The sequence below is a fragment of the Athalia rosae genome, chromosome 5, assembly GCF_917208135.1.
Source record: "Athalia rosae chromosome 5, iyAthRosa1.1, whole genome shotgun sequence".
In the NCBI taxonomy this organism is placed as follows: Eukaryota; Metazoa; Arthropoda; class Insecta; order Hymenoptera; family Athaliidae; genus Athalia; species Athalia rosae.
In genome coordinates this window covers 16,493,996-16,519,416 of record NC_064030.1, presented here as the reverse complement: position 1 = coordinate 16,519,416, position 25,421 = coordinate 16,493,996, and the positions used below count along the sequence as shown (strand labels likewise).

General features: G+C 43.0%; 1 protein-coding gene across 4 annotated transcripts; it reads left to right on the top strand.

The window, feature by feature from the left end:
- The first annotated feature begins 9,915 nt into the window (after positions 1 to 9,915).
- LOC105690993 (dihydropyrimidinase) lies at positions 9,916 to 23,913 on the top strand. 4 transcript variants are annotated; one of them, XM_012409221.4, is made up of 10 exons: positions 9,933 to 10,345; positions 13,138 to 13,232; positions 15,324 to 15,636; positions 17,067 to 17,246; positions 17,329 to 17,442; positions 18,155 to 18,387; positions 19,696 to 20,032; positions 20,122 to 20,277; positions 20,347 to 20,632; positions 20,729 to 23,913. In XM_012409221.4, the coding sequence occupies exons 1-10, from the start codon at positions 10,307 to 10,309 to the stop codon at positions 20,806 to 20,808; spliced, it is 1,833 nt and encodes a 610-aa protein (XP_012264644.2). In that variant the 5' UTR covers positions 9,933 to 10,306; the 3' UTR covers positions 20,809 to 23,913. The 4 variants fall into 4 exon arrangements, with proteins under 4 accessions (XP_048510954.1, XP_012264644.2, XP_012264643.2 ...); XM_012409220.4 differs by lacking the exon at positions 18,155 to 18,387 and adding an exon at positions 17,624 to 17,856 and having other exon boundaries at positions 9,935 to 10,345; XM_048654996.1 differs by lacking the exons at positions 13,138 to 13,232; positions 18,155 to 18,387 and adding an exon at positions 17,624 to 17,856 and having other exon boundaries at positions 9,937 to 10,345.
- The last annotated feature ends 1,508 nt before the right edge of the window (positions 23,914 to 25,421 follow it).

Genomic DNA, 25,421 nt, shown 5'->3' with positions numbered 1-25,421 from the left:
GTTTGAGCTTTTCGTGAGAAGAAAGAGATTTCCGCATTTCTAGAGATCCCACGGAGTGGTCCGCATCGGAAAATTTGGAATTTTTTCAAAATCAAAAAAGTCGACATCTGCAAAAAAGCTGGAGATCTTGCTATTTCCTTCGGGTTTGAGATTTTCGTGGAAAAAAAGAGATCTTCGCATTTCTGGAGATCCCACGGAGTGGTCCGCATCGGAAAATTTGGAATTTTTTCAAAATCAAAAAAGTCGACATCTGCAAAAAAGCTGGAAATGCTGCTATTTCCTTCGCGTTTGAGATTTTCGTGAAAAAAAAGAGATCCCCGCATTTCTGGAGATCCCACGGAGTGGTCCGCATCGGAAAATTTGGAATTTTTCCAAAATCAAAAAAGTCGACATCTGCAAAAAAGCTGGAGATCTTGCTATTTCCTTCGGGTTTGAGATTTTCGTGGAAAGAAAGAGATCTTCGCATTTCTGGAGATCCCACGGAGCGGTCCGCATCGAAAAATTTGGAATTTTTTCAAAATCAAAAAAGTCGACATTTGCAAAAAAGCTGGAGATCTTGCTATTTCCTTCGGGTTTGAGCTTTTCGTGAAAAGAAAGAGATTTCCGCATTCCTAGAGATCCCACGGAGTGGTCCGCATCGGAAAATTTGAAATTTTTTCAAAATCAAAAAAGTCGACATCTGCAAAAAAGCTGGAAATGCTGCTATTTCCTTAGGGTTTGAGTTTTTTGTGAAAAAAAAGAGATCCCCGCATTTCTGGAGATCCCACGGAGTGGTCCGCATCGAAAAATTTAGAATTTTTTCAAAATCAAAAAAGTCGACATTTGCAAAAAAGCTGGAGATCTTGCTATTTCCTTCGGGTTTGAGATTTTTGTGGAAAAAAAGAGATCTTCGCATTTCTGGAGATCCCACGGAGCGGTCTGCATCGAAAAATTTGGAATTTTTTCGAAATCAAAAAAGTCGACATCTGCAAAAAAGCTGGAGATCTTGCTATTTCCTTCGGGTTTGAGCTTTTCGTGAAAAAAAAGAGATTTCCGCATTTCTGGAGATCCCACAGAGTGGTCCGCATCGGAAAATTTGGAATTTTTTCGAAATCAAAAAAGTCGACATCTGCAAAAAAGCTGGAGATCTTGCTATTTCCTTCGGGTTTGAGCTTTTCGTGAAAAGAAAGAGATTTCCGCATTTCTAAAGATCCCACGGAGTGGTCCGCATCGGAAAATTTGGAATTTTTCCAAAATCAAAAAAGTCGACATCTGCAAAAAAGCTGGAGATCTTGCTATTTCCTTCGGGTTTGAGATTTTCGTGGAAAAAAAAAGATCTTCGCATTTCTGGAGATCCCACGGAGTGGTCCGCATCGGAAAATTTGAAATTTTCTCAAAATCAAAAAAGTCGACATCTGCAAAAAAGCTGGAAATGCTGCTATTTCCTTCGGGTTTGAGTTTTCCGTGAAAAAAAAGAGATCCCCGCATTTCTAGAGATCCCACGGAGTGGTTCGCATCGGAAAATTTGGAATTTTTTCAAAATCAAAAAAGTCGACATCTGCAAAAAAGCTGGAGATCTTGCTATTTCCTTCGGGTTTGAGATTTTTGTGGAAAAAAAGAGATTTCCGCATTTCTGGAGATCCCACGGAGTGGTCCGCATCGGAAAATTTGGAATTTTTCCAAAATCAAAAAAGTCGACATCTGCAAAAAAGCTGGAGATCTTGCTATTTCCTTCGGGTTTGAGATTTTCGTGGAAAAAAAGAGATCTTCGCATTTCTGGAGATCCCACGGAGCGGTCCGCATCGAAAAATTTGGAATTTTTTCAAAATCAAAAAAGTCGACATCTGCAAAAAAGCTGGAGATCTTGCTATTTCCTTCGGGTTTGAGCTTTTCGTGAAAAAAAAGAGATTTCCGCATTTCTGGAGATCCCACGGAGTGGTCTGCATCGGAAAATTTGGAATTTTTTCAAAATCAAAAAAGTCGACATCTGCAAAAAAGCTGGAGATCTTGCTATTTCCTTCGGGTTTGAGCTTTTCGTGAAAAGAAAGAGATTTCTGCATTTCTAGAGATTCCACGGAGTGGTCCGCATCGGAAAATTTGGAATTTTTTCAAAATCAAAAAAGTCGACATCTGCATAAAAGCTGGAGATCTTGCTATTTCCTTCGGGTTTGAGATTTTCGTGGACAAAAAGAGATTTTCGCATTTTTGGAGATCCCACGGAGTGGTCCGCATCGGAAAATTTGGAATTTTTTCAAAATCAAAAAAGTCGACATCTGCAAAAAAGCCGGAAATGCTGCTATTTCCTTCGGGTTTGAGTTTTTCGTGAAAAAAAAGAGATCCCCGCATTTCTGGAGATCCCACGGAGTGGTCCGCATCGAAAAATTTGGAATTTTTTCAAAATCAAAAAAGTCGACATCTGCAAAAAAGCTGGAGATCTTGCTATTTCCTTCGGGTTTGAGATTTTCGTGGAAAAAAAGAAATCTTCGCATTTCTGGAGATCCCACGGAGCGGTCCGCATCGAAAAATTTGGAATTTTTTCAAAATCAAAAAAGTCGACATCTGCAAAAAAGCTGGAGATCTTGCTATTTCCTTCGGGTTTGAGCTTTTCGTGAAAAAAAAGAGATTTCCGCATTTCTGGAGATCCCACGGAGTGGTCCGCATCGGAAAATTTGGAATTTTTTCAAAATCAAAAAAGTCGACATCTGCAAAAAAGCTGGAGATCTTGCTATTTCCTTCGGGTTTGAGATTTTCGTGAAAAAAAAGAGATTTCCGCATTTCTGGAGATCCCACGGAGTGGTCCGCATCGGAAAATTTGGAATTTTTTCAAAATCAAAAAAGTCGACATCTGCAAAAAAGCTGGAGATCTTGCTATTTCCTTCGGGTTTGAGCTTTTCGTGAAAAGAAAGAGATTTCCGCATTTCTAGAGATCCCACGGAGTGGTCCGCATCGGAAAATTTGAAATTTTTTCAAAATCAAAAAAGTCGACATCTGCAAAAAAGCTGGAGATCTTGCTATTTCCTTCGGGTTTGAGATTTTCGTGGAAAAAAAGAGATCTTCGCATTTCTGGAGATCCCACGGAGTGGTCCGCATCGGAAAATTTTGAATTTTCTCAAAATCAAAAAAGTCGACATCTGCAAAAAAGCTGGAGATCTTGCTATTTCCTTCGGGTTTGAGATTTTCGTGGAAAAAAAGAGATCTTCGCATTTCTGGAGATCTCACGGAGTGGTCCGCATCGGAAAATTTGGAATTTTCTCAAAATCAAAAAAGTCGACATCTGCAAAAAAGCTGGAAATGCTGCTATTTCCTTCGGGTTTGAGTTTTCCGTGAAAAAAAAGAGATCCCCGCATTTCTAGAGATCCCACGGAGCGGTCCGCATCGGAAAATTTGGAATTTTTTCAAAATCAAAAAAGTCGACATCTGCAAAAAAGCTGGAGATCTTGCTATTTCCTTCGGGTTTGAGATTTTCGTGAAAAAAAAGAGATTTCCGCATTTCTGGAGATCCCACGGAGTGGTCCGCATCGAAAAATTTAGAATTTTTTCAAAATCAAAAAAGTCGACATCTGCAAAAAAGCTGGAGATCTTGCTATTTCCTTCGGGTTTGAGCTTTTCGTGAAAAGAAAGAGATTTCCGCATTTCTAGAGATCCCACGGAGTGGTCCGCATCGGAAAATTTGAAATTTTTTCAAAATCAAAAAAGTCGACATCTGCAAAAAAGCTGGAGATCTTGCTATTTCCTTCGGGTTTGAGATTTTCGTGGAAAAAAAGAGATCTTCGCATTTCTGGAGATCCCACGGAGTGGTCCGCATCGGAAAATTTTGAATTTTCTCAAAATCAAAAAAGTCGACATCTGCAAAAAAGCTGGAGATCTTGCTATTTCCTTCGGGTTTGAGATTTTCGTGGAAAAAAAGAGATCTTCGCATTTCTGGAGATCTCACGGAGTGGTCCGCATCGGAAAATTTGGAATTTTCTCAAAATCAAAAAAGTCGACATCTGCAAAAAAGCTGGAAATGCTGCTATTTCCTTCGGGTTTGAGTTTTCCGTGAAAAAAAAGAGATCCCCGCATTTCTAGAGATCCCACGGAGCGGTCCGCATCGGAAAATTTGGAATTTTTTCAAAATCAAAAAAGTCGACATCTGCAAAAAAGCTGGAGATCTTGCTATTTCCTTCGGGTTTGAGATTTTCGTGAAAAAAAAGAGATTTCCGCATTTCTGGAGATCCCACGGAGTGGTCCGCATCGGAAAATTTGGAATTTTTTCAAAATCAAAAAAGTCGACATCTGCAAAAAAGCTGGAGATCTTGCTATTTCCTTCGGGTTTGAGCTTTTCGTGAAAAGAAAGAGATTTCCGCATTTCTAGAGATCCCACAGAGTGGTCCGCATCGGAAAATTTGAAATTTTTTCAAAATCAAAAAAGTCGACATCTGCAAAAAAGCTGGAGATCTTGCTATTTCCTTCGGGTTTGAGATTTTCGTGGAAAAAAAGAGATCTTCGCATTTCTGGAGATCCCACGGAGTGGTCCGCATCGGAAAATTTTGAATTTTCTCAAAATCAAAAAAGTCGACATCTGCAAAAAAGCTGGAGATCTTGCTATTTCCTTCGGGTTTGAGATTTTCGTGGAAAAAAAGAGATCTTCGCATTTCTGGAGATCTCACGGAGTGGTCCGCATCGGAAAATTTGGAATTTTCTCAAAATCAAAAAAGTCGACATCCGCAAAAAAGCTGGAAATGCTGCTATTTCCTTCGGGTTTGAGTTTTCCGTGAAAAAAAAGAGATCCCCGCATTTCTAGAGATCCCACGGAGCGGTCCGCATCGGAAAATTTGGAATTTTTTCAAAATCAAAAAAGTCGACATCTGCAAAAAAGCTGGAGATCTTGCTATTTCCTTCGGGTTTGAGATTTTCGTGGAAAAAAAGAGATCTTCGCATTTTTGAAGATCCCACGGAGTGGTCCGCATCGGAAAATTTGGAATTTTTCCAAAATCAAGAAAGTCGACATCTGCAAAAAAGCTGGAGATCTTGCTATTTCCTTCGGGTTTGAGCTTTTCGTGAAAAAAAAGAGATTTCCGCATTTCTGGAGATCCCACGGAGTGGTCCGCATCGGAAAATTTGGAATTTTTTCAAAATCAAAAAAGTCGACATGTGCAAAAAAGCTGGAGATCTTGCTATTTCCTTCGGGTTTGAGCTTTTCGTGAAAAAAAAGAGATTTCCGCATTTCTGGAGATCCCACGGAGTGATCCGCATCGGAAAATTTGGAATTTTTTCAAAATCAAAAAAGTCGACATCTGCAAAAAAGCTGGAGATCTTGCTATTTCCTTCGGGTTTGAGATTTTCGTGGACAAAAAGAGATCTTCGCATTTTTGGAGATCCCACGGAGTGGTCCGCATCGGAAAATTTGGAATTTTTTCAAAATCAAAAAAGTCGACATCTGCAAAAAAGCCGGAAATGCTGCTATTTCCTTCGGGTTTGAGTTTTTCGTGAAAAAAAAGAGATCCCCGCATTTCTGGAGATCCCACGGAGTGGTCCGCATCGAAAAATTTGGAATTTTTTCAAAATCAAAAAAGTCGACATCTGCAAAAAAGCTGGAGATCTTGCTATTTCCTTCGGGTTTGAGATTTTCGTAGAAAAAAAGAAATCTTCGCATTTCTGGAGATCCCACGGAGCGGTCCGCATCGAAAAATTTGGAATTTTTTCAAAATCAAAAAAGTCGACATCTGCAAAAAAGCTGGAGATCTTGCTATTTCCTTCGGGTTTGAGCTTTTCGTGAAAAAAAAGAGATTTCCGCATTTCTGGAGATCCCACGGAGTGGTCCGCATCGGAAAATTTGGAATTTTCTCAAAATCAAAAAAGTCGACATCTGCAAAAAAGCTGGAAATGCTGCTATTTCCTTCGGGTTTGAGTTTTCCGTGAAAAAAAAGAGATCCCTGCATTCCTGGAGATCCCACGGAGTGGTCCGCATCGAAAAATTTTGAATTTTTTCAAAATCAAAAAAGTCGACATCTGCAAAAAAGCTGGAGATCTTGCTATTTCCTTCGGGTTTGAGATTCCGTGGAAAAAAAGAGATCTTCGCATTTCTGGAGATCCCACGAAGCGGTCCGCATCGAAAAATTTGGAATTTTTTCAAAATCAAAAAAGTCGACATCTGCAAAAAAGCTGGAGATCTTGCTATTTCCTTCGGGTTTGAGCTTTTCGTGAAAAAAAAGAGATTTCCGCATTTCTGGAGATTCCACGGAGTGGTCCGCATCGGAAAATTTGGAATTTTTTCAAAATCAAAAAAGTCGACATCTGCAAAAAAGCTGGAGATCCTGCTATTTCCTTCGGGTTTGAGCTTTTCGTGAAAAGAAAGAGATTTCCGCATTTCTAGAGATCCCACGGAGTGGTCCGCATCGGAAAATTTGGAATTTTTTCAAAATCAAAAAAGTCGACATCTGCAAAAAAGCTGGAGATCTTGCTATTTCCTTCGGGTTTGAGCTTTTCGTGAAAAGAAAGAGATCCCCGCATTTCTAGAGATCTCACGGAGTGGTCCGCATCGGAAAATTTGGAATTTTTTCAAAATCAAAAAAGTCGACATCTGCAAAAAAGCTGGAGATCTTGCTATTTCCTTCGGGTTTGAGCTTTTCGTGAAAAGAAAGAGATTTCCGCATTTCTAGAGATCCCACGGAGTGGTCCGCATCGGAAAATTTGGAATTTTTTCAAAATCAAAAAAGTCGACATCTGCAAAAAGCTGGAGATCTTGCTATTTCCTTCGGGTTTGAGCTTTTCGTGAAAAGAAAGAGATTTCCGCATTTCTGGAGATCCCACGGAGTGGTCCGCATCGGAAAATTTGGAATTTTCTCAAAATCAAAAAAGTCGACATCTGCAAAAAAGTTGGAAATGCTGCTATTTCCTTCGGGTTTGAGTTTTCCGTGAAAAAAAAGAGATCCCCGCATTTCTGGAGATCCCACGGAGTGGTCCGCATCGAAAAATTTGGAATTTTTTCAAAATCAAAAAAGTCGACATCTGCAAAAAAGCTGGAGATCTTGCTATTTCCTTCGGGTTTGAGCTTTCCGTGAAAAGAAAGAGATCTCCGCATTTCTAGAGATCCCACGGAGTGGTCCGCATCGGATAATTTGGAATTTTTTCAAAATCAAAATAGTCGACATCAGCAAAAAAGCTGGAAATGCTGCTATTTTCTTCGGGTTTGAGCTTTTCTTGGAAAAAAAGGGATCCCCGCATTTCTGGAGATCCCACGGAGTGGTTCGCATCGGAAAATTTGAAATTTTTCAGAAATCAAAAGTCGACTTCCATAAAAAAATTCCAAACTTTGCTTTTTTCCTCGGTTTTGAGCTTTTCGTATAGGAAAAATTTCGGCAGATCTCAGTAACATTTCGATGCAATCCACATTCAAAAAACTCGGAATTTTCGAAACCAAAATAGTTCTATGCAATGCTAAATTCTGACAGCAGATATTATTTCACAGTCGGTAACATAAATGACTCTATTTCGCCGATCGAGATGCAGTCATTGCAGTCGGTAAGCTTGCTCACGATGCATTTGTCGCAAAACGAATATGGGGCTGTTTTTGAGGGTGGTTAACGTTCAGTGGCGCTTTCTGTGGTGAATTCCTCAACTTTGTCCTCAACTCAAAGCCCCAGTACAAAACAAGACTATTCTTACCCTAATTCAAATCGATCTTCCAGACAAGATCCATCTCAGGAATCTCGCATTGTTTCGCTCCTGACTTTATCATCCGAACGTTCAATTGATATCTCTTCGAGTTCCAACGACTTTCGATATCTCTGGCGTTACACGTGATAAATGAAATCAAAAACGAACTCTGCGGAAGTCCGGAAAGATGGATGTTCAAATTTAACCAACCTTTCCGAATGCCAAGGCACTTCAAAAATACACCAATTCAAATTTCTACTCCTAGGTAGAAGCGCCTCGTCATTTCTCCTAGCGAATGAGTTCTCTTCTTTCGTTCAACTTCGTTCGAGTCGATTCTCACTTTTATCAGATAAACTTTTACCTGGAATGAGGTTGCGAATTCTACAGCCTCCTCAGGGGTCCAAGCGTGAAAAGAAAATCTGCATCGGCTTTCGACGCCGTCTTTTGACGGCGTTCGCTGCAGGTGCACTCATTTATCGGCGTAACTGCCCCGAGGTTTCGCTTCCAACAGTTCGTATTAAGGAACTCCGAGTCTCGGCCCATCTATGGAACGAGAAATCACCGTCACGGTGGCTTAAGGAAGTTCATTAGTATTTATCGCATCAACTACCGGCCTCAGCCATCTCCTATGGCAACCAATATTACAGTTTCTTTCGAAGCTCGACAAACCAGTTCAAAGATTAGGTCAATGATATCTATTCTGCACAGTAGATGATGTATTGCCGTTATCACTTACCAATAATGATTCAAATGATATGCGGTTCGTAGAAAATTATTCTGTGAAGCTGGATGATCTCTTCTGCTAAAGATACGAACATGCGGTCATTACCTGATTTTAGAGCCCGAAATGTGGCTACTTGAATACGTGCAGAAAATGTAATTCAGGCGATAGAATAGTAATTACACGAATTGCTTACGGAAGAGGTCACTTGTGATATCACATTGAAGTTACTGGAACCTTGTGACACGTCTGTTTGCGCAGATATCATGTAGTGAATGTAAACGATTATATGATTCTGAACTCATGAAAAATTCCTTACTCCCGAAAAACAGGTTTTTTTTCCCCAATCAGAAAAGTGAAGCGTTCGAATTGTATCACTTCATAAACAATACCTTACATCGCAGATTTTGGCGAACCTTTGGTCCACCACGTGACTGTTAATAAGGTAAACTACCGAGTCTTCCGTCCGCGGTTTTTTCCAAGATCAATTTATTCGAAAAGTGGATGGCGTTGAAGTATCTTCTCTCTGGAAATCTGCCGTCTTGGGAACAAGAACGTGCTTCGGTGAACTCAGGAGCAGAGATTTAACATTTCGTACGATCGTGTTGAGTGGAATTTGTAGTCGTATCGTTTGTTGTGCCTACGTGAAGAGCGAGCTTCGGTTTGTGGTCGGAACGACCAACCAATTTTCATTGGCCATCGTCAGTCGAGGTGCTTATACGAAGGATAAATAAAAGGATAAATTTGATGATTGGATCTACAGATCGCTCGTGCGGTTGACCGACAATTTTTCAGAGGTCGATGAAGGGTCTGTTTTACCATGAAACGCAGAGGGCGCTCTGGGCTGGCACTCTTATTTTGCGACTTAATACCCTATGATTCTGACTTTTCGCAACTTGTCCGATCTAGTTCAATTCATCTATTGCCGCGCTTAGCGCTTCAATGATATTTTTTTTCTTTTGTTTTCGCCCGAACTGAATTCAAAAAAAGCGCAGCTTATACCGCGGTTCGAATCGCCAACGTAACGAAAGAGGCACATACAAGAAGATTTTTCTTCCATATCGATACAACTTTCGCAGAATGGAATTCATCGATGAAAACTAATCGGGATTCATTTCCCCCCCCCCCCCCCCCCCCCCCCCCCCCCCCCCAGGCATCGGGAGCAACATCGGCGACAACGTGTTCGATTTTCAATCTAACTTCACGACGCTTAAGGAGAGAAATCCGAAATGTAATCACCGACTTGTTCCGCGGCGTTGTTCGCGGTTCAAAAATCTTTTATGGAAATTGACGATCCCCCGCCTCTCTCGCGTATGCCTCCGCGTACTTCCTCGTTGCGAAGAAAGTCGGCAACGGAAAATAACGACCAACTTTCGGATTTCATTGGGAAAAAAAAACGTAGCCGCAAGTCGCACGACCGCGTATTCGCGGCGGACTTTGCCGGGACCCGAGTAGAAATTGTTGGAATTCTCCGATCCGCCGATCGTCCGGCGCAATCGCAGCGGTCGTTACGCCGCGACGATACCGCGCGCCGTACGTCGAAGACGCAGCGTCGCCGTCAACTCCGCGCTCCGGCCCCGCGAAGATACGATTCTTTTGGGCATCTCGTCGACCAGTCGTATCAAAGCGCACCAGCCGGCACGAAACTCCGCCGGGTTTGTCAGTCGATCGCAAGCCGTTGAACGAGCCGCGCAGGCTCCGACCGTCGCAAAGCCACCCAACTATAGCGTGCCTCTGCGACGATTAGATCTCTGCTGGGAACGCGTACGGATAATATCCGAAGCGACGAGCGGCGCGTCGTACTTTTGGATTTCCTCGAGCGCTCCACCGCGTCGTTCGGGAGCGACTGGTCGTGTCATTTTCCCGGCGAAAAATTTTCAACCGGACTCGCGACAGATTCGAAAAAGTGTCGCACGCTATCGGCGAAAGTTTAACGCCACCGCGAAACAGTGCTTCGAAGTCGTGATCATGAGTACACCGGTGAAAAAGGTGCCGATCCACTTGCAGGTACGTAACGTACAGCGTCGCAACTGCGTTCGCATTAATCAGAATTCACGCACAGTTGCGTAACGCTCTATTTACGTCGCTGGTAACGAGCTGACGCGCTTCTGCAAAACCGAATACCTTCGAACACCTGAGAATCGCCGGTTCTCGCCTGCGGGGCAGCCGAGCCGAGTACCCGGCGATTTCGACTCTCGTCTTCGATCGACGGCAGCGCCGATTCGAACAGATTTTTCGTTCGACGGCGTAAACCGGTTTCGAGGGGCACGATTCTCCCCCGTAGAAACGCACTTCGAACGGCGAACACCTCGCTCGCAATCCAACCCTCGAGCGGAACGGAAAACACGAGAGATTCGGCACGATATCCGATGCGGGCGTTTCGCTCGGCTTTGTTTGCGATGATTATTTGTTGTTCTTATTATTATCGACGACGATCGCCTGGCCGTTAACGTTGTCCACGTCTAGCTCGCTATTCCAGCTATTCTCTTGTCATGCCCTGGATACCCTGGTCACTTGTACTCTTTCCTCCTCCGCTCTTCGTCTCCGGCTTCTTTCGCTCCCGTTTTCTCTCCGACAGCAGATTCCCGTTCGCGTTTGAATTATTAGAAAAAAGAAAAAAAAAAAAAAACGCGTGCGGTTTCCGAACAAAAAAGTTTTGCAAATACAGCGATCAAGTTTTTCGCGAATACAAGAGTAACCGTGGATTACCAGGACGTAGAATCGGATATCGATCGCCGGGTCGTTGAACGGACGTTGGGAGTACACGCCACCGATTCATTGATACCTTCGGGATTCCGATCTAGATGAAAGTGGGCGTTAAATGAATGAAACCGTGTACGGTTGACGTGTGTTAGCCCCGTTGTAACGACGTAGACGACGTAATTTGCCGTATCAACGGAGACCCGGATAGCCCGTTACCGTAACCTTCGCGCTTCAACGGTTTTTCCGACGGTTCGTTCCCATTTTTCGACGGCTTCGAAACGATTCCGCGCTGCGACGTCGGACTCGCGATTTTTTTTTTTCTTTTCTTTCTTCATCCGCCGAACGGACGCGCTCGACTCTTCCGTAAAAGAATAGTCGAGCGGCGCGTACGTACGGCACACGTACGCGATGCATGAAATAGCATCCGGTTTACGAGTGAACCGTTCTCCTCGGTGGAATACGAATCGGAGAGAGAAACTGTTCTTTTAGCTCCGGACGAGGCTGGAGAGAAAGAAAATTTAAAAACGAGGTCTTACAGCCCATTCATGCGGTCGTTGCATCGCCCAGTCGTAGAGTTATAGGTATATGCGGTACACAGGTAGCGCCCAATCGATATCGCGTAACACACCGGATAAAATGTTTCCATGGATATCGACTCTTTTTACTTGAAAAAAAATGTTCACCGGGGACCCCGCCCGAATTTATCGCACAGCCGCGAAATTCAGCCCGTCGGGCTTGTACTCTGTTTTTGTTCCGGACGCGAGGGAGCGGAGAGCGATAACCCGCGGGTCGAAAGATGGAAACGACCGATATCTAGGGTCCGGTAGGAACAGGTGTACGAATGCATCGAGTGATCCGAGCGATCGCACGGGATGTACGCGACTTGGTTTCCGCGGCCGAGGCGCCTCGTTCACTAGGTCGCCGTTATACGGTCGGGCATTTTAAGCCGACCACGAGACTGCGGGGCTTACAATTAGCCGCAATTCCAGTTTTCCGCGACAACGAGAGAACGCGTTTTTGAAGACAAAGTTTTTTCTTTTTTTCTGAAATCTCGCCAATTCTCGATGTTACACGTCGCGTCGGATATGGAATGGAATGAGACGATCGAGGGAGTGTCTCGCTCGGATCGGGATTATCAGTTGGCCGAGGTCTGGAATAAAATTACTAAAAGTTCAGAGACGTGTACGTGGCTAGAAATACGTAGGGGCCAGAGACCTTCCGTTTCCGGGCGATCGATACCGCATATTCCGCCACATATATACCCATTACATATATATATTCGCCCGACTCCGCAACTTCCGCGGAATCGACGCGGTGTATTGATTGTATCGCGACGGAGATAACGATTTTACCTCCCCCCCCGCTCACCGTACGTACCTTCCTACCTTCTAACTCGCTATCGAATTAATTCGCGAGACGAAAATTCTTCGATCGTAACGCACGAATTCACGAAGCAAAGTTGCGAGGCGAAACAGATTTTGTCCGTTTCCTAAAAAACCGCTATTCGGAGAAGCGCGTCTCCCTCACCCTTTCCGGGGGAAAAACGACGATCTCCGCGGTACGCTGAGAAAGAGTCGGTGGTGGTACGGTGTATAAATAAACGACGGCACCGCGGTGCGGAGGTATTGCGGGGAACGCGAGTCTATCGGAAAATCTATATTCTAGGGTGGCTGCCCCGGAGGGGTAGGCGTTGCGTAGGTGGCGCCACCGGCGATCCGAACGTCGCTCGAGGGTGCGAAGTACGTCTAAGGACAACGCCCCGGGTACCTCCGAGGAGGTTCCTCGCCGCGAGCGTCGAGCGTCCAGGAGATACCGTCTCCCCCGGAGCGCGTGGGAGAAATTTTCAAGGCACGAAAATAGATCGAACGAACTTGGGAAAGGCGTTTTTAAAATAAACCCTCCCCCCTCCCCCCCCCCCCCCCCCCCCCCCCCGGCTGTAACACGCGATGCCGATCGTTCGGCTCGAAGAAGAAGAAAAAAAAACAGAAATAAAAAAAATATATACGTCTTCCTCCCCCCGACGCGTTATCGCCGCGATTTTTCCAATAGCGACAAAATGCGATCGTCCTGACCTGGGAAAAATATTCGTTTTTCAGAGCGCGCAAAACCGTCTGCTCATCAAAAATGGGAAGATCGTTAACGAGGACGAGATGGTGGACAGCGACGTCTACGTGGAGGACGGTATCATCAAGTGAGTATGGAAAAATGACGATCGATTGTAACCGGAGAGCCGCGGCAGGAGTCAAACTCTCCGCCACTCGGGCCGCGTGAACGTTACATTTGCCGGGGTGAGTAGAGGGCTGAAACTCCCAGCGAGAGGAAACTGTGTTTCCCTTTTCGTTGCGCGGGGTCGAAACTGTCGCGCCCATTGAACAGGAACGGAAAGGGTGTCGAGCCGCGATTGAATTCACGAGATTAAAAACGTCCGCTTCGTGACTCACGGCGGCGGCGGCAGCGCACGGACCCTGAAAATCGTACACGTCGCCGATGTATGGAACGGATCGTTGAACTCGCGCTCACGATTTTAAGGGCGACCTCTCGCTCTCCGAAGCTCCGAACCACCGCGACTCGACCTTGAACCCTCGATTCCCTTCGAACGAAAATGGCTCTTTTTTCTCTTTTTGCACAGGTTTGAATCCGGCCAAAAATCCAACCACTCGGTACAACGGATTTCGATTATCGACAAAAATGTCGTTTCCCCAGTCGGGTGGCAAATCCAACAGTTTTTGTGGTGCACGAGGTTGCAGTTTTATCAGTTACAATGCGCAATCTTAGCGGATCGATAACGACGTTTCGGCTCCGCATGCGACGAATATATAAGTATACATAGATGTACATATGTACGTATACGCGTGAATGAGATGGCAGAGTCCGCAGACGGTGAAATAATTAAGTGGCGATGGGAAACGGTGTACGTAAGGTTGAGCTGTTTCGCAGATACGTTAATACGACAGCGTCGCGTCAATATTTATGATAATAATTCACACCGCTGTTGTGTCGTATTCGCGGCACGACGAGAGCGCCGAGGGAATCGAGAATAATAAGAAGAAGAAGAAGAATAAATAATCGAATGGAATATATAAAGTATAATAGAATGTATGAACACTTGACCGGGGATCGGAGTATATCTCAAGTGTTGATAACGCTTGGTCATGACTTTCGGAATATTGGCGCGCGCTGGATAATAAAATTTGATTACACGAGTCGCGATAAAAACCAAAAAAAAAACTGAAAAAAAAAATATATGTACATGAAAGAAAGAAAGCAGGGGGAAAAATATCGCCGGCTCTTGCTCTCTGTAGATAAAACGACTCGCTCGCTCGCTCGTATTTCGAAGACAATAAAACGCGACTGTCGTACATGCGTCTGGTTGGAAAAACACATGCTGTACGAACACTCCTATTTTCGGAGCAATTTCTAATCCGTAAGCGCACGCAATTTTCAGGGTTCTCGACACGCGAGGGACTACCTCTGACACCTAGAAACGTACGCGGAGCTTGAAAACTTTTGAAAGAAAAAATATCACGAATTTTTCACCGGCCCAATTAGCGATAGTTAAAAGTGACGAACCAATTTAGCGGGCACTAGGTGTGGACACCTGTCCGCCCGAAGCGGGCTCCGGACTTTTCACATATTAACGACATTCGTCGGTAGTTGAACCGGAGGAAAACGAACATGCGGCACTTTGATGAACAATATCGGCAGCTCGCGATCAGCCGATAATTATGACATTCGAACTCCGCGTTAGAATTACTTCCGTACGTTTAACACGTGATAAACCCGACCTCGGCAAAAGTGTGAATCATTTTCATCCTACCATCGCGTGCGTGATCGCGAATACAGCGGAAGTATTTGTCGCCACGGAGTCATATGTACACAGTATACCCGGAGGCACTTTATTCGGTGGGACGGATTGATGTCGCGGTAATCCTCGAAATATCCGCCATTTTGTTTATGTCGAATCTTCATGGCTTCGTGGGGAATTTGTGACATTTTTTCCAAAAAAGAAGAAAAAAACTTTCGGAAAGTTGAACCAACGATGCAGATCTTGAATAACAAAAAAAAAAAAACCGCGACGTTTCTTTGATCAATGTCACGTTCCTACTTCCTCGGGCAGAATTTTTGGGTCAACGTCCTCGTCCACTCCTCAGAGTCCAAAATTTTCTGCTCGCAATTTGTAAGATTGTCGAGGAGACCGACGACGATAATTTTCGACATCCTATTCGATCTGATCGGGAGTTAATGAATCGTCTGACACGAAGGCGTTTCGTTTGATTCACAGGCAACTGGGGAGGAATTTGATAATACCTGGCGGTACCAGGGTAATCGACGCCCGGGGTAAATACGTGATGCCCGGAGGTATCGATCCCCACACGCATTTCGAACTCGAGTTGATGGGGGCCACGTCGGTCGACGATTTCTATCAGGGTACCAAAGCAGCGGTGGCCGGCGGCACGACCATGATAATAGATTTCGCCATACCGAAGAAAGGTGAATCGCTGCTGGAGGCCTACGACCGCTACAGAGCTACCGCCGATGAGAAAGTATGCTGCGATTACGGACTCCACGTCGGCATCACGTCGTGGAACGGCAAGGTATTTGCGAACGATCGTACGACGATCGCATACGACTATTTTTCCACAGACAAATTAATCAACGGGGCCGACTATCCTCTTCGCTACGCTCTTTTGTGCGTCTCTTTAAATACGGCACATCCTGTGCGTGCGGTTACGACGCACTGTCATTCGTTCGCGTCTGTATTGTATGATGCGACGTAACGTGGGTGAAGAGATCGGGACGCTTTATGACTTTGACGATGCTTAATAGGCGGCATTCAATGGACGCTGATGGAGTTTTTGACGCGATGCTCCAAACGTCGAAATAAGGCTCAAAAAAAAACTCGCGCGTTGATTTTTTTTTTTTTTCTGTTTTTTCATCAGAACATCAGAATTTAGGGATATTCGGATTATTTCTTCGTCAATTATTTCACCTTCGATTAGGATTGTCAAAGTTCCGTCCGGAGCTTATTGATTTTCAAGAATACGTTTCTGATCTGTCTCATCTTCTTACACAATTTTTTAGATTCAATTGAATTTTCTACAAAAAGTGAGTTGAATGATTCCATCACTCGCATGGGTGGAGACTGGTAAACTGTTACGCAAAACAATTACGAGATAGCCCAATTCATCGAACAGCCTTGGTCAATTTTTTCCTAATTAATCGAAGTGACCCGGGGTTAGTTGGAATTAATAAAAAGGAAAATTGGACGTATGAAAATAAGTTGGAGAAATTAATCGTGACGGAAAGAGTTCAACGGTAAAGTCTCTCTCTCTGTCGTAATTAAGAGCGGCTGAATTAACGCATAGGGGCCCAACAATGCGATACATAATTTCAAACTGTACAGTTACACGCTATATTATTAATGCGTGAAGCGCTAATGGCAGCGCGCAGCCATGTTGGCTGTACTCACACTCGTCGTTTGAATTATTCTAAAATTACGTTTCTCACACCGCTGAATTGTAAGATTTCGAGTTATTGCTTTAAAGAAAATATACGTTCGAAAATCAAGCCGATTACGTATTTTAAGAACTGGGTCAGGTGAAAAAGATACTTTTATTAAATTCACAACTGATCTCATAGTACAATTATCTTTGCTGCGTAGAACCAAGAAAAAAAAAATCAGCGCTTTAAACTCAAGAGTTGGGGTATCTAAGCTTTCCCGAATTATTCGACTTGGACTGTTTCGAATCACAAGTGTACGACACGAACTTGTCTTTCCGGTAGGTTCGTGGGACATCGGTGACCGGGTTTAAAACTTCCACTTTGAAACTAGCGAACGACTTGCAACGCTCAGATGGTAGATAACAAGATAGTTCAAGCTTTCTCTTTTTTCTCTCACAACGCTATGGGCCTGAAGGTTCGCTCCGCGGTCGACCGGTCCCGGATCCAAAAAAAAAAAAAATCATACGACGGAAAACCGTGGAATCGTTTTACCGCATATTTTGAACTCGCATCCACATTGCAGGTGAAAGAAGAAATGGCGGCCCTCGCGCGGGACCACGGAGTCAACAGTTTCAAAGTGTTCATGGCCTACAAGGATCTCTACATGCTGCGAGATCCGGAACTGATCGAAGTGTTCACGGCGTGCAAGAGCGTCGGTGCCGTCGCTCAGGTTCACGCGGAAAACGGCGACCTTATCGCGGAGGTGAGCTCGCCAAAAATCTCCGCCGTTTGTTTCGCTAATGGAAATCTCATTTGACCGAACGATTGCTCCGAACAAATTTCAGAACACGAGAAAGCTATTGGCCGCCGGCGTGACCGGGCCCGAAGGTCACGAAATGTCGCGACCCGAAGACGTCGAGGCGGAGGCGGTGAACAGAGCGTGCGTCATCGCGAATCAGGTAGGCGCGTATTTTCCGATCTCTCCGTATCTAGGCGAGACGTTGCTCGGTGTTTGGTCAGCGCTTCCCGTCAACCTTTTCTATTTGTTTTTACCCGCAACACTTTTTATTTGCCGAGTCCGCGAGTGGAACTCGAAGGCCCCTCCCCCGCACATTTTAACCAGTAGTGGTGCACGCCTAGGTCAACTGCCCGCTCTATGTTGTGCATGTGATGAGTCGAAGCGCCGCCGAAGAGATAGAGGCCGCACGGAGACGCGGATCCATAGTATGGGGCGAGACTTTGGCGGCCGCATTGGGAACCGACGGTACGAATTACCGACATTCTTGCTGGAGGCACGCGGCCGCACACGTGCTCAGTCCTCCCCTTAGACCGGATCCGGATACGCCTTACGATTTAATGACGAAACTCGCAACGTAAGTTCCCCGCTTTCGAGCGAAAAGACTCCGAATACTGGTCGGAAGAGATCCTCGGACTGCGAACTCTGGTATCCGATTTTGCGTAGTCGTGACGCTGTGCGGATTGTTTTTGTTTTTTTTCCGTTTTCCTCGCTTGAACGTTGACTCGCTTAGTTCTTTTCGTTGGACCGCAAGGTCTCCTTTTTTTTTCGCACGTTTGTGTATTTTGTCATCCCCGTTTTGAGATTCCGTTGAGTTTTCATTGGTATTTGAATTTTGAAGAGGAAAATATTGTCTCTGATGATTCGACGTTTAGGTAAATTGTCCGCTGTACGTATCGCCGGTGACGAGCAAATCATCGGCCGATGTAATAGCTGCGAAACGCACCAGCGGTTACGTCGTGTTCGGCGAACCCCCGGCGAGTAGCATCGGGATCGACGGTAGCGAACAGTACGGAAAGGACGTTAATAAGGCTATTAAGCTCATCACGAGTCCTCCGTTAAGACCAGATACGACAACGCCCGTCTATTTGATTGAGCAACTCGCTCAGTAAGTAAAATTTTTCAACGGAGAGTATACATACAATGTGATTACTGTCCGTTCGCTACAGATTTTCCTTTTTGTTCTTCTTATCGTTTCGCTTGATTACGTTCTACGATTTTATATGCTGCACTTCCATAAACGAGAAACTTCGTTAGAAACTCACCTTGGGATGAGTCGATGCATTACATCTTTATGGTAATTTTCTTACGTGGGCGTCTAGTCGACGGTTGTAAACAGATTGCGTAGTCGCTTCAAGAGTAGGTCGAGGAAACATATTTCTGCTGAAGTATAATTACTTGCTCGGTATTCACCGTTCGCTGGACCAAGCAATTCACAACCAGATACCGAGAGTGTCATATGAATTTCGACGAATTCAGGAATAGAGTCGATCGTTGGCTAGAACCGAATGGATTTTTTGGCATTCATGTCGCGGCATCTTGTCTCGTGAGTCATCGAGTCTTTTGAGTCGAAAGCACAGATTAGTCAAGTTTCAAAGATCTCGCGAACCAAGATGGATACTGGGGTGCTTCTTGATAGGGTTGTTCTCGAATTTTGATGCTTCCAGGGGTTTGAACGGTTGCAAATAAATTGAAAGAAATTCTCTGAAAATCTGAGCTTTTAATGTCAACTCCAAGATAGTCCGCATTGCCACCGAAGTTCCTTCCGAAAATAACATGAGAATAACATGTTTGCTCTCTGAAATTTCATAGGTCGTTGACGAATAACGTGAGAATAACATGTTTGTTCGTCAACATTTTTTAGGTCGTTGACGAATAACATGAGAATAACATGTTTGCTCTCTGAAATTTTATAGTCCGTTGATGAATAACATGAAAATAACATGTTTGCTCTTTGAAATTTTATTCGTCAACGTCCTATAAAATTTCAAAGAGCAATCATGTTATTCTAATGTTATTCGTCAACGACCCATAAAATTTCAAAGAACAAACATGTTATTTTAATGTTATTTGTCAACGAACTATGCGATTTCGAGAAACAAACATGTTATTCTCATGTTATTTCCACAAGAAACTTCAGTGGCAATGCGGACTATCTTGGAGTTGATATTAAAAGATCAGATTTTCAGGGAATTTCTTTAAATTTATTTGGAAGCGTTTGAACCCATGGGAGCATCGAACCTCGAAAACAACCCTGTCAAGGACCACCCTAATGGATACGAATAAAAACGGTTTTATGATTTTGTGTTACGACGTCTTTCTTTTCTGGCCAGTACATTTTTTAATCCATCCGTCGCTCGGTTTGTATCCGCCGTTATCTCAACGGCTGTTGTTTCTTTCAATTTCGACCGATCAGGGGTGGACTCCAAGTGACCGGCAGCGACAACTGCACTTTCAACGCCGCTCAGAAAGCCCTGGGAAAAGATGACTTTTCAAAAATTCCGAACGGCGTCAACGGAGTCGAAGATAGGATGTCCGTTGTCTGGGAGAAGGGGGTCCAAGCCGGAATAATGGATCCGATGAGATTCGTGGCGGTGACGAGCACCAACGCTGCTAAAATCTTCAACCTCTACCCGAGGAAGGGTGTTATAGCCGTGGGCTCCGACGCGGACATCGTCGTCTGGGATCCGAACAGGAAGCGAGTAATTTCCGCCGAGACGCACGTGCAGGCTGTCGATTTCAACATCTTCGAGGTTGGACCCTAGCTGTAGTTGAACGTCCTTCGATCGACGGGACGATAATTAATCGGTTCAATCTTCATTATATGGTCCGTTCTATTCAGGGCATGGAAGTCCACGGCGTTCCCGAATACGTGATCGTTAACGGTCGCGTTTGCGTCGACGAGTGCGACGTCAAGGTCGTTCACGGTTACGGTAGGTTCGTGGAGACTCCGATCTATCCACCTTACGTTTACGACCTGATCGCCGAACGGGAAAAGGTGAGTCCTCGAAAGCTTATTCATTCATTCGGATCAACGAACTTCAACGAAACTGTGATCGTCCGTCAGAAACCTCGCGGTGTCGCCCGATCGGAAGCAGATCTGAAGCGATACGCCGAGGAAGATGCGGCGATGGCGAAGGCGAGGGAGGCGGCACGGGCGGCTGCGGCCGCCGCGGCGACCGCATCGATCCAGAGCAATTACACGAACGGTTCGATCGAAACCCTGAAATCAAAATTGGCGAGCCTCTCGTGTGTTCCTACATTGCCGGAGTCAGCGGTGGTAACCCCTTCGGCGAAAGGGCCGAGGCTCGAGGGTCAAAGAAATCTTCAAGATTCGACATTCTCTATCAGCGGTGAGTAAAATGGCGGATGTTCGTTGCCACAAAACCAGATTTTCACCGGCGGTACCAACGATTTTTAATATTGTTCTTTTCTTTCTCGATTTGCAGAAGACGTTGACGAGGCTCGCCGCGCGTGTATTCGCGTCAACAATCCCCCGGGTGGTCGCAGCGCCGGTGGTTTTTGGTAATTGGCCCGTAAAGGGGTTGTAATGGTTCCGCTTGAAGCGCGCAAAGAGTTAAACTTTCTTTAGAAAAGCGAGAAAAAGAGGAGAGAAAAAAGAAAAACAAAAAAAAGTAACAATTGCTGAAAGAAAAAAGATAACAGCGATACCAACGGGATGAAAAATTGATCCCAACCCCCATCTCGTATTCCCCTCCCCCCGGTCCTTCGTCGCCCTCTTCTACACACCAACGCATCAGCTAAAAAAAAAAAAAAAAAAACTAAACAAAGATGAAAAAACAAACAAACAACAGCTTCGAGGTTTCGCTACTCACCAAATATTAATCGTTAAGTTTTTCTTATCAACACCCTTTGTTCGTTTAACTTCATCAAGGTCTGTTCCATCCAAGGAGGATTCGGAGGTGCCAAGCCAGTAGGTTTCGTGTCGACGTGCCAGACTCGTAAATATTGTATAATATGCATTTCGCTGTTCACATAATGCGTTATAACTGCCAGTCAATTTTCTCTGTCTCACCTTTCTGTCCGTCTGTACTCTATTAGCATCCGTGCGTAGCTCTTTTGTCTTTCTCTTCGGCCAAGCGGGGGCACTCTGGACAGTCGTTCCTGAGGTCAGAGCGCCGCTGAAGTTCGCAAAAGAAGAGAAAGACCTCAATTCCTGCGAGTGTAACGCAAACTAATAATCGACAGGAGTAAATTACGAGGTAAATGAGTGCTATGTCGTAACATTTCTAATCATGCCAAAACAGCTTTTTACCGAGCTTTCTTTCTTTCGCTTATTTTCACAAAAAATTGTGGAACAACTCTTAATCAATACGGCCGGGTTGTGGCGCAGAGATATCCACTTGACAAAAAACGCTCCTGTCTGTCGGTTTTGTAATATTTATTTATTATGTTTGAAAAATTCATTTATAACTTCTTCGGTGCGTACAATAAAGGAGGAGTGTCTTTATGATTATGAAACTTAGAATGCAATTGAGAATCGCCCTGTCAGTGATGAAAAAAAAAAAAAAAAAAAAAAACAGAGGCGGTGGTGCTTGGGAACAATAAGAGAAACGAGATTTTGTTGAAAATGAGAGAAAAGTTTTTTCATTCGTCGTATACTTTTTGTTTCTATCGTTATTTTTTATAAATATTTCATTATTGATAATATCGTTGGTGTTGTTTTGTTATCGTTCTTATCATATCGCCGTCATCGTTATAAATTTGACAATGAACAACCGAAGAAAGGCACGAAGAATAGATAGAATAATGAAAAAAAGGAACCCTATGTACCGTAGGTACATGATTATATTTGCGGCCGAAATATTATGGTTATAATTAGTGTGAAGAAAAGAAGGGGATTATTCGTATTATTTATTAATCGATTGATAAGTGTAAGATTAAAATCGAAGGATTTTATTGATTACGTATGCTAAGTACCTTCTCTCGTTGATTACGAAGTTTTTAGTCCAAAGATATGGTAATATTATATAGTTGTACCTTTTTTTTTGAATTGAACACAACCGTCGAATTAGATTGGTTAATTAAGTTTTAAGAGTTATCGTATTTGTTATTATAATTATTAACATTATTGTAATCATTAATATAATAATTATCGTTATTATTATTATTACTCTTACAAATATTATCATTGTAATTGCTGATGAGAAAAGATGAAGAATATATAGCGAGGTGATATAATCGCGCACAAAAATTCAGTTGCGATTTTTAAAACGAATCGTAATTCTTATCGATTATGCTGTCTATTGAGTTGTCTGTAATGCGGATGCTGCGCTACAGCCTGTACAAAAAGCCTTGAAACAAAAAAAAAAAATTTAATAAGAACCAAGTTAAAAAAAGATGATTAAACTAATGAAATATAGAGCTTGTTGAGGTTGCTATTAACATTGTTCTTCGACAACGTATAATCACTATAACGAATTGAAGGATGATTATGATCAAAATCAAAAAAAAGTTTTTCAAAAAATTCAGAAATCAAGAACTTTGCAATTAGTTCGATTATAATCTGTACGAGCAGCGTAAAATTCCTGAGCTTTGACGACCGTGTGAAATGTGGTTGAAAATTCATCGACCCCACCTGCAAATCTGCAACTCCGATAGGAATTTTTACGTTGGAAAAGAAATCGTACAGCAAAGGGCAATCGGAATGATGTAATAGCCGCGAGAATCGAGGACGATCAAATTTAGAAACAACCAAGAATTCCAGTGAATAGTCGACATATCGTTCTTGAGGTGAAAAGATTTGATTGAAAAATGTGTCGAGTATAACGAGTAAGTGTGAAAACTGAGGGAAACATCTACGACCTCCGTTGCCCTTTGGTCAATCGACGAAAATAAAATATCCGGATCGTTCAAATAATCGACGCTTCGATGCAGCCTTGCAATTTTATAATTACTACGAAGAAAGATAATTGAAAAAAAATAATACGAATATAACTGAATCAATGAAAAAAAAAATATACTCGTACTGTGGAGAATTTTAGAGAAATTTTTGACGACGATTATCGATTAGTTAAATTAATATACATATACACACGATATACTGTATATCTATAGACAGAACGCGTAGAGTTTATCATCGGATCACTTCCAGTTTTTCTACTAGATTTTTTAACGAAATTTCACAATTTTTATGCCGAACGAATGCAGACGTTTTATCGTAACGACGAAACGTCTGCAGGGATATGATTGCGTCAAAATGTCAGTTCCGAAATGAATCGAAATTTCAATAATGTTACTTCCGGATATCGAAAGCCAGAATTTAATTGCCAGGGGAACAAAATGGTGACGAAAGACAAACTGCAATATACTATGTTCAGAAATCCAATTAACCACCCTCAAACTTATCGTCGGATATAAAATTAAGAAAACAAAAAGGGCTGATACCAGCAAAATCGAGCGGTGAAAAACAGTAAAGAGTGAAAACTAATTGTAACCGCGGAAGTATAGATAACGTAACTATGTGTCCATTTTGTTCATGAAAATATGACGAGGTGGACTAAGGAAGAGATAATATGATATGCGTAATAAATGGCAGATCGATTACGTCTGTTGAAAATCTGTATGTGGTATTGCTTTAAATGAATAAAAGAAAAAAAAAAATTAAACATCAGTATCAAGTCTGATCATTGGCACACATTTTCCCCGTAATTACTTTGGAAAAATCTTCGCGGTCTACGAGGGGGCCCAAGCTTATTGTTAGCCGGAGTCAGGTAGCCACGGGCGCGCGGTTTGTTGTGGGGCGTCTCCTCTGCTCAGCCCTGAAGGTGACGTCTCACAACAAAGCGCTACGCTGCTGGCTACCTGACTCCAGCTAAGCTCGGGTTTGCTGGTGAATTGAGAAATTCGAATATTTCGACCCATGCATGGATTGCGACGAATAAAAGTGGGTCTACGACTAAAACCACACGATATGTCTTATAATTTTTCTGCTCCCAACAGCGAATAATTGATGATTACTCGATCGATTGCATGAGTAGATGATTTTGGCTTTCAGATTTGGATTCCTTAGCTGATTATACCTGAGATTGCTCTGGAAAAACCAAAATAAAATTCGATTTTTGAGCAAAAAATGAATCATTGTTTTAATTGGGTTTAATATGCTTTTCTTACGTGTTTTGAGTTCAGGAATCCGAATCTGAAAGAAAAATTGATCTATCTCTGAAATTGACTGAGTTATCGCCAATTTTCAGCTTTTTGGGGTCAAAAATAAAAAATTGATTTTTTAGTCTATATTAATGTAATTTGAGCTCAGGAATCCGAATCTGGAAGAAAAATTGATCTATCTTCGAAAATGACCAAGTTATCCCCATTTTTTCGCACTTTTTGGTACAAATTTGAGGATATCTCGAAGGGAAAAAATCGTAGCTCAATTTGGACAACGGATTCGTGTTCCTGAGGTCAAAATACATAAGAAAAGTGCCTTACGATCAATTTTAAAAAATAAAAATTTTTGGCCAAAATTTGAAAAAATCGTAAGGGGTACCCCTTGGAAAAATCTCAAATTTTGGCCAAAAATTTTTATTTTTTAAAATTGATCGTAAGGCACTTTTCTTATGTATTTTGACCTCAGGAACACGAATCCGTTGTCCAAATTGAGCTACAATTTTTTTCCTTCGAGATATCTTCAAATTTGTACCAAAAAATGCGAAAAAATGGGGATAACTCGGTCATTTTTGCAGATAGATCATTTTTTCTTTCGGATTCGGATTCCTGAACTCAACTTGCATTAATATAGACAAAAAAATCAATTTTTTATTTTTGACCCCAAAAAACTAAAAATTGGCGATAACTCGGTCCATTTTAGAGATAGATCAATTTTTCTTCCAGATTCGGATTCCTGAGGTCAAAATACGTAAGAAAAGCATATTAAACCTAATCGAAAGAATGATTTATTTTTTGCTCAAAAATCGAATTTTATTCAAGAGCAATCTTACGTATAATCAGCTCTGAAATCCAAATCCGAAAGCCAAAATCATCTACTTATGCAATCGATCAAGTAATTATCAATTATTCGCTGTTGGAAGCAGAAAAATTATAAGACATATCGATTGGTTTTAGTCGTAGACCCACTTTGATTCATCGCAATTCATGCATGCGTCGAAATATTTGAATTTCTCA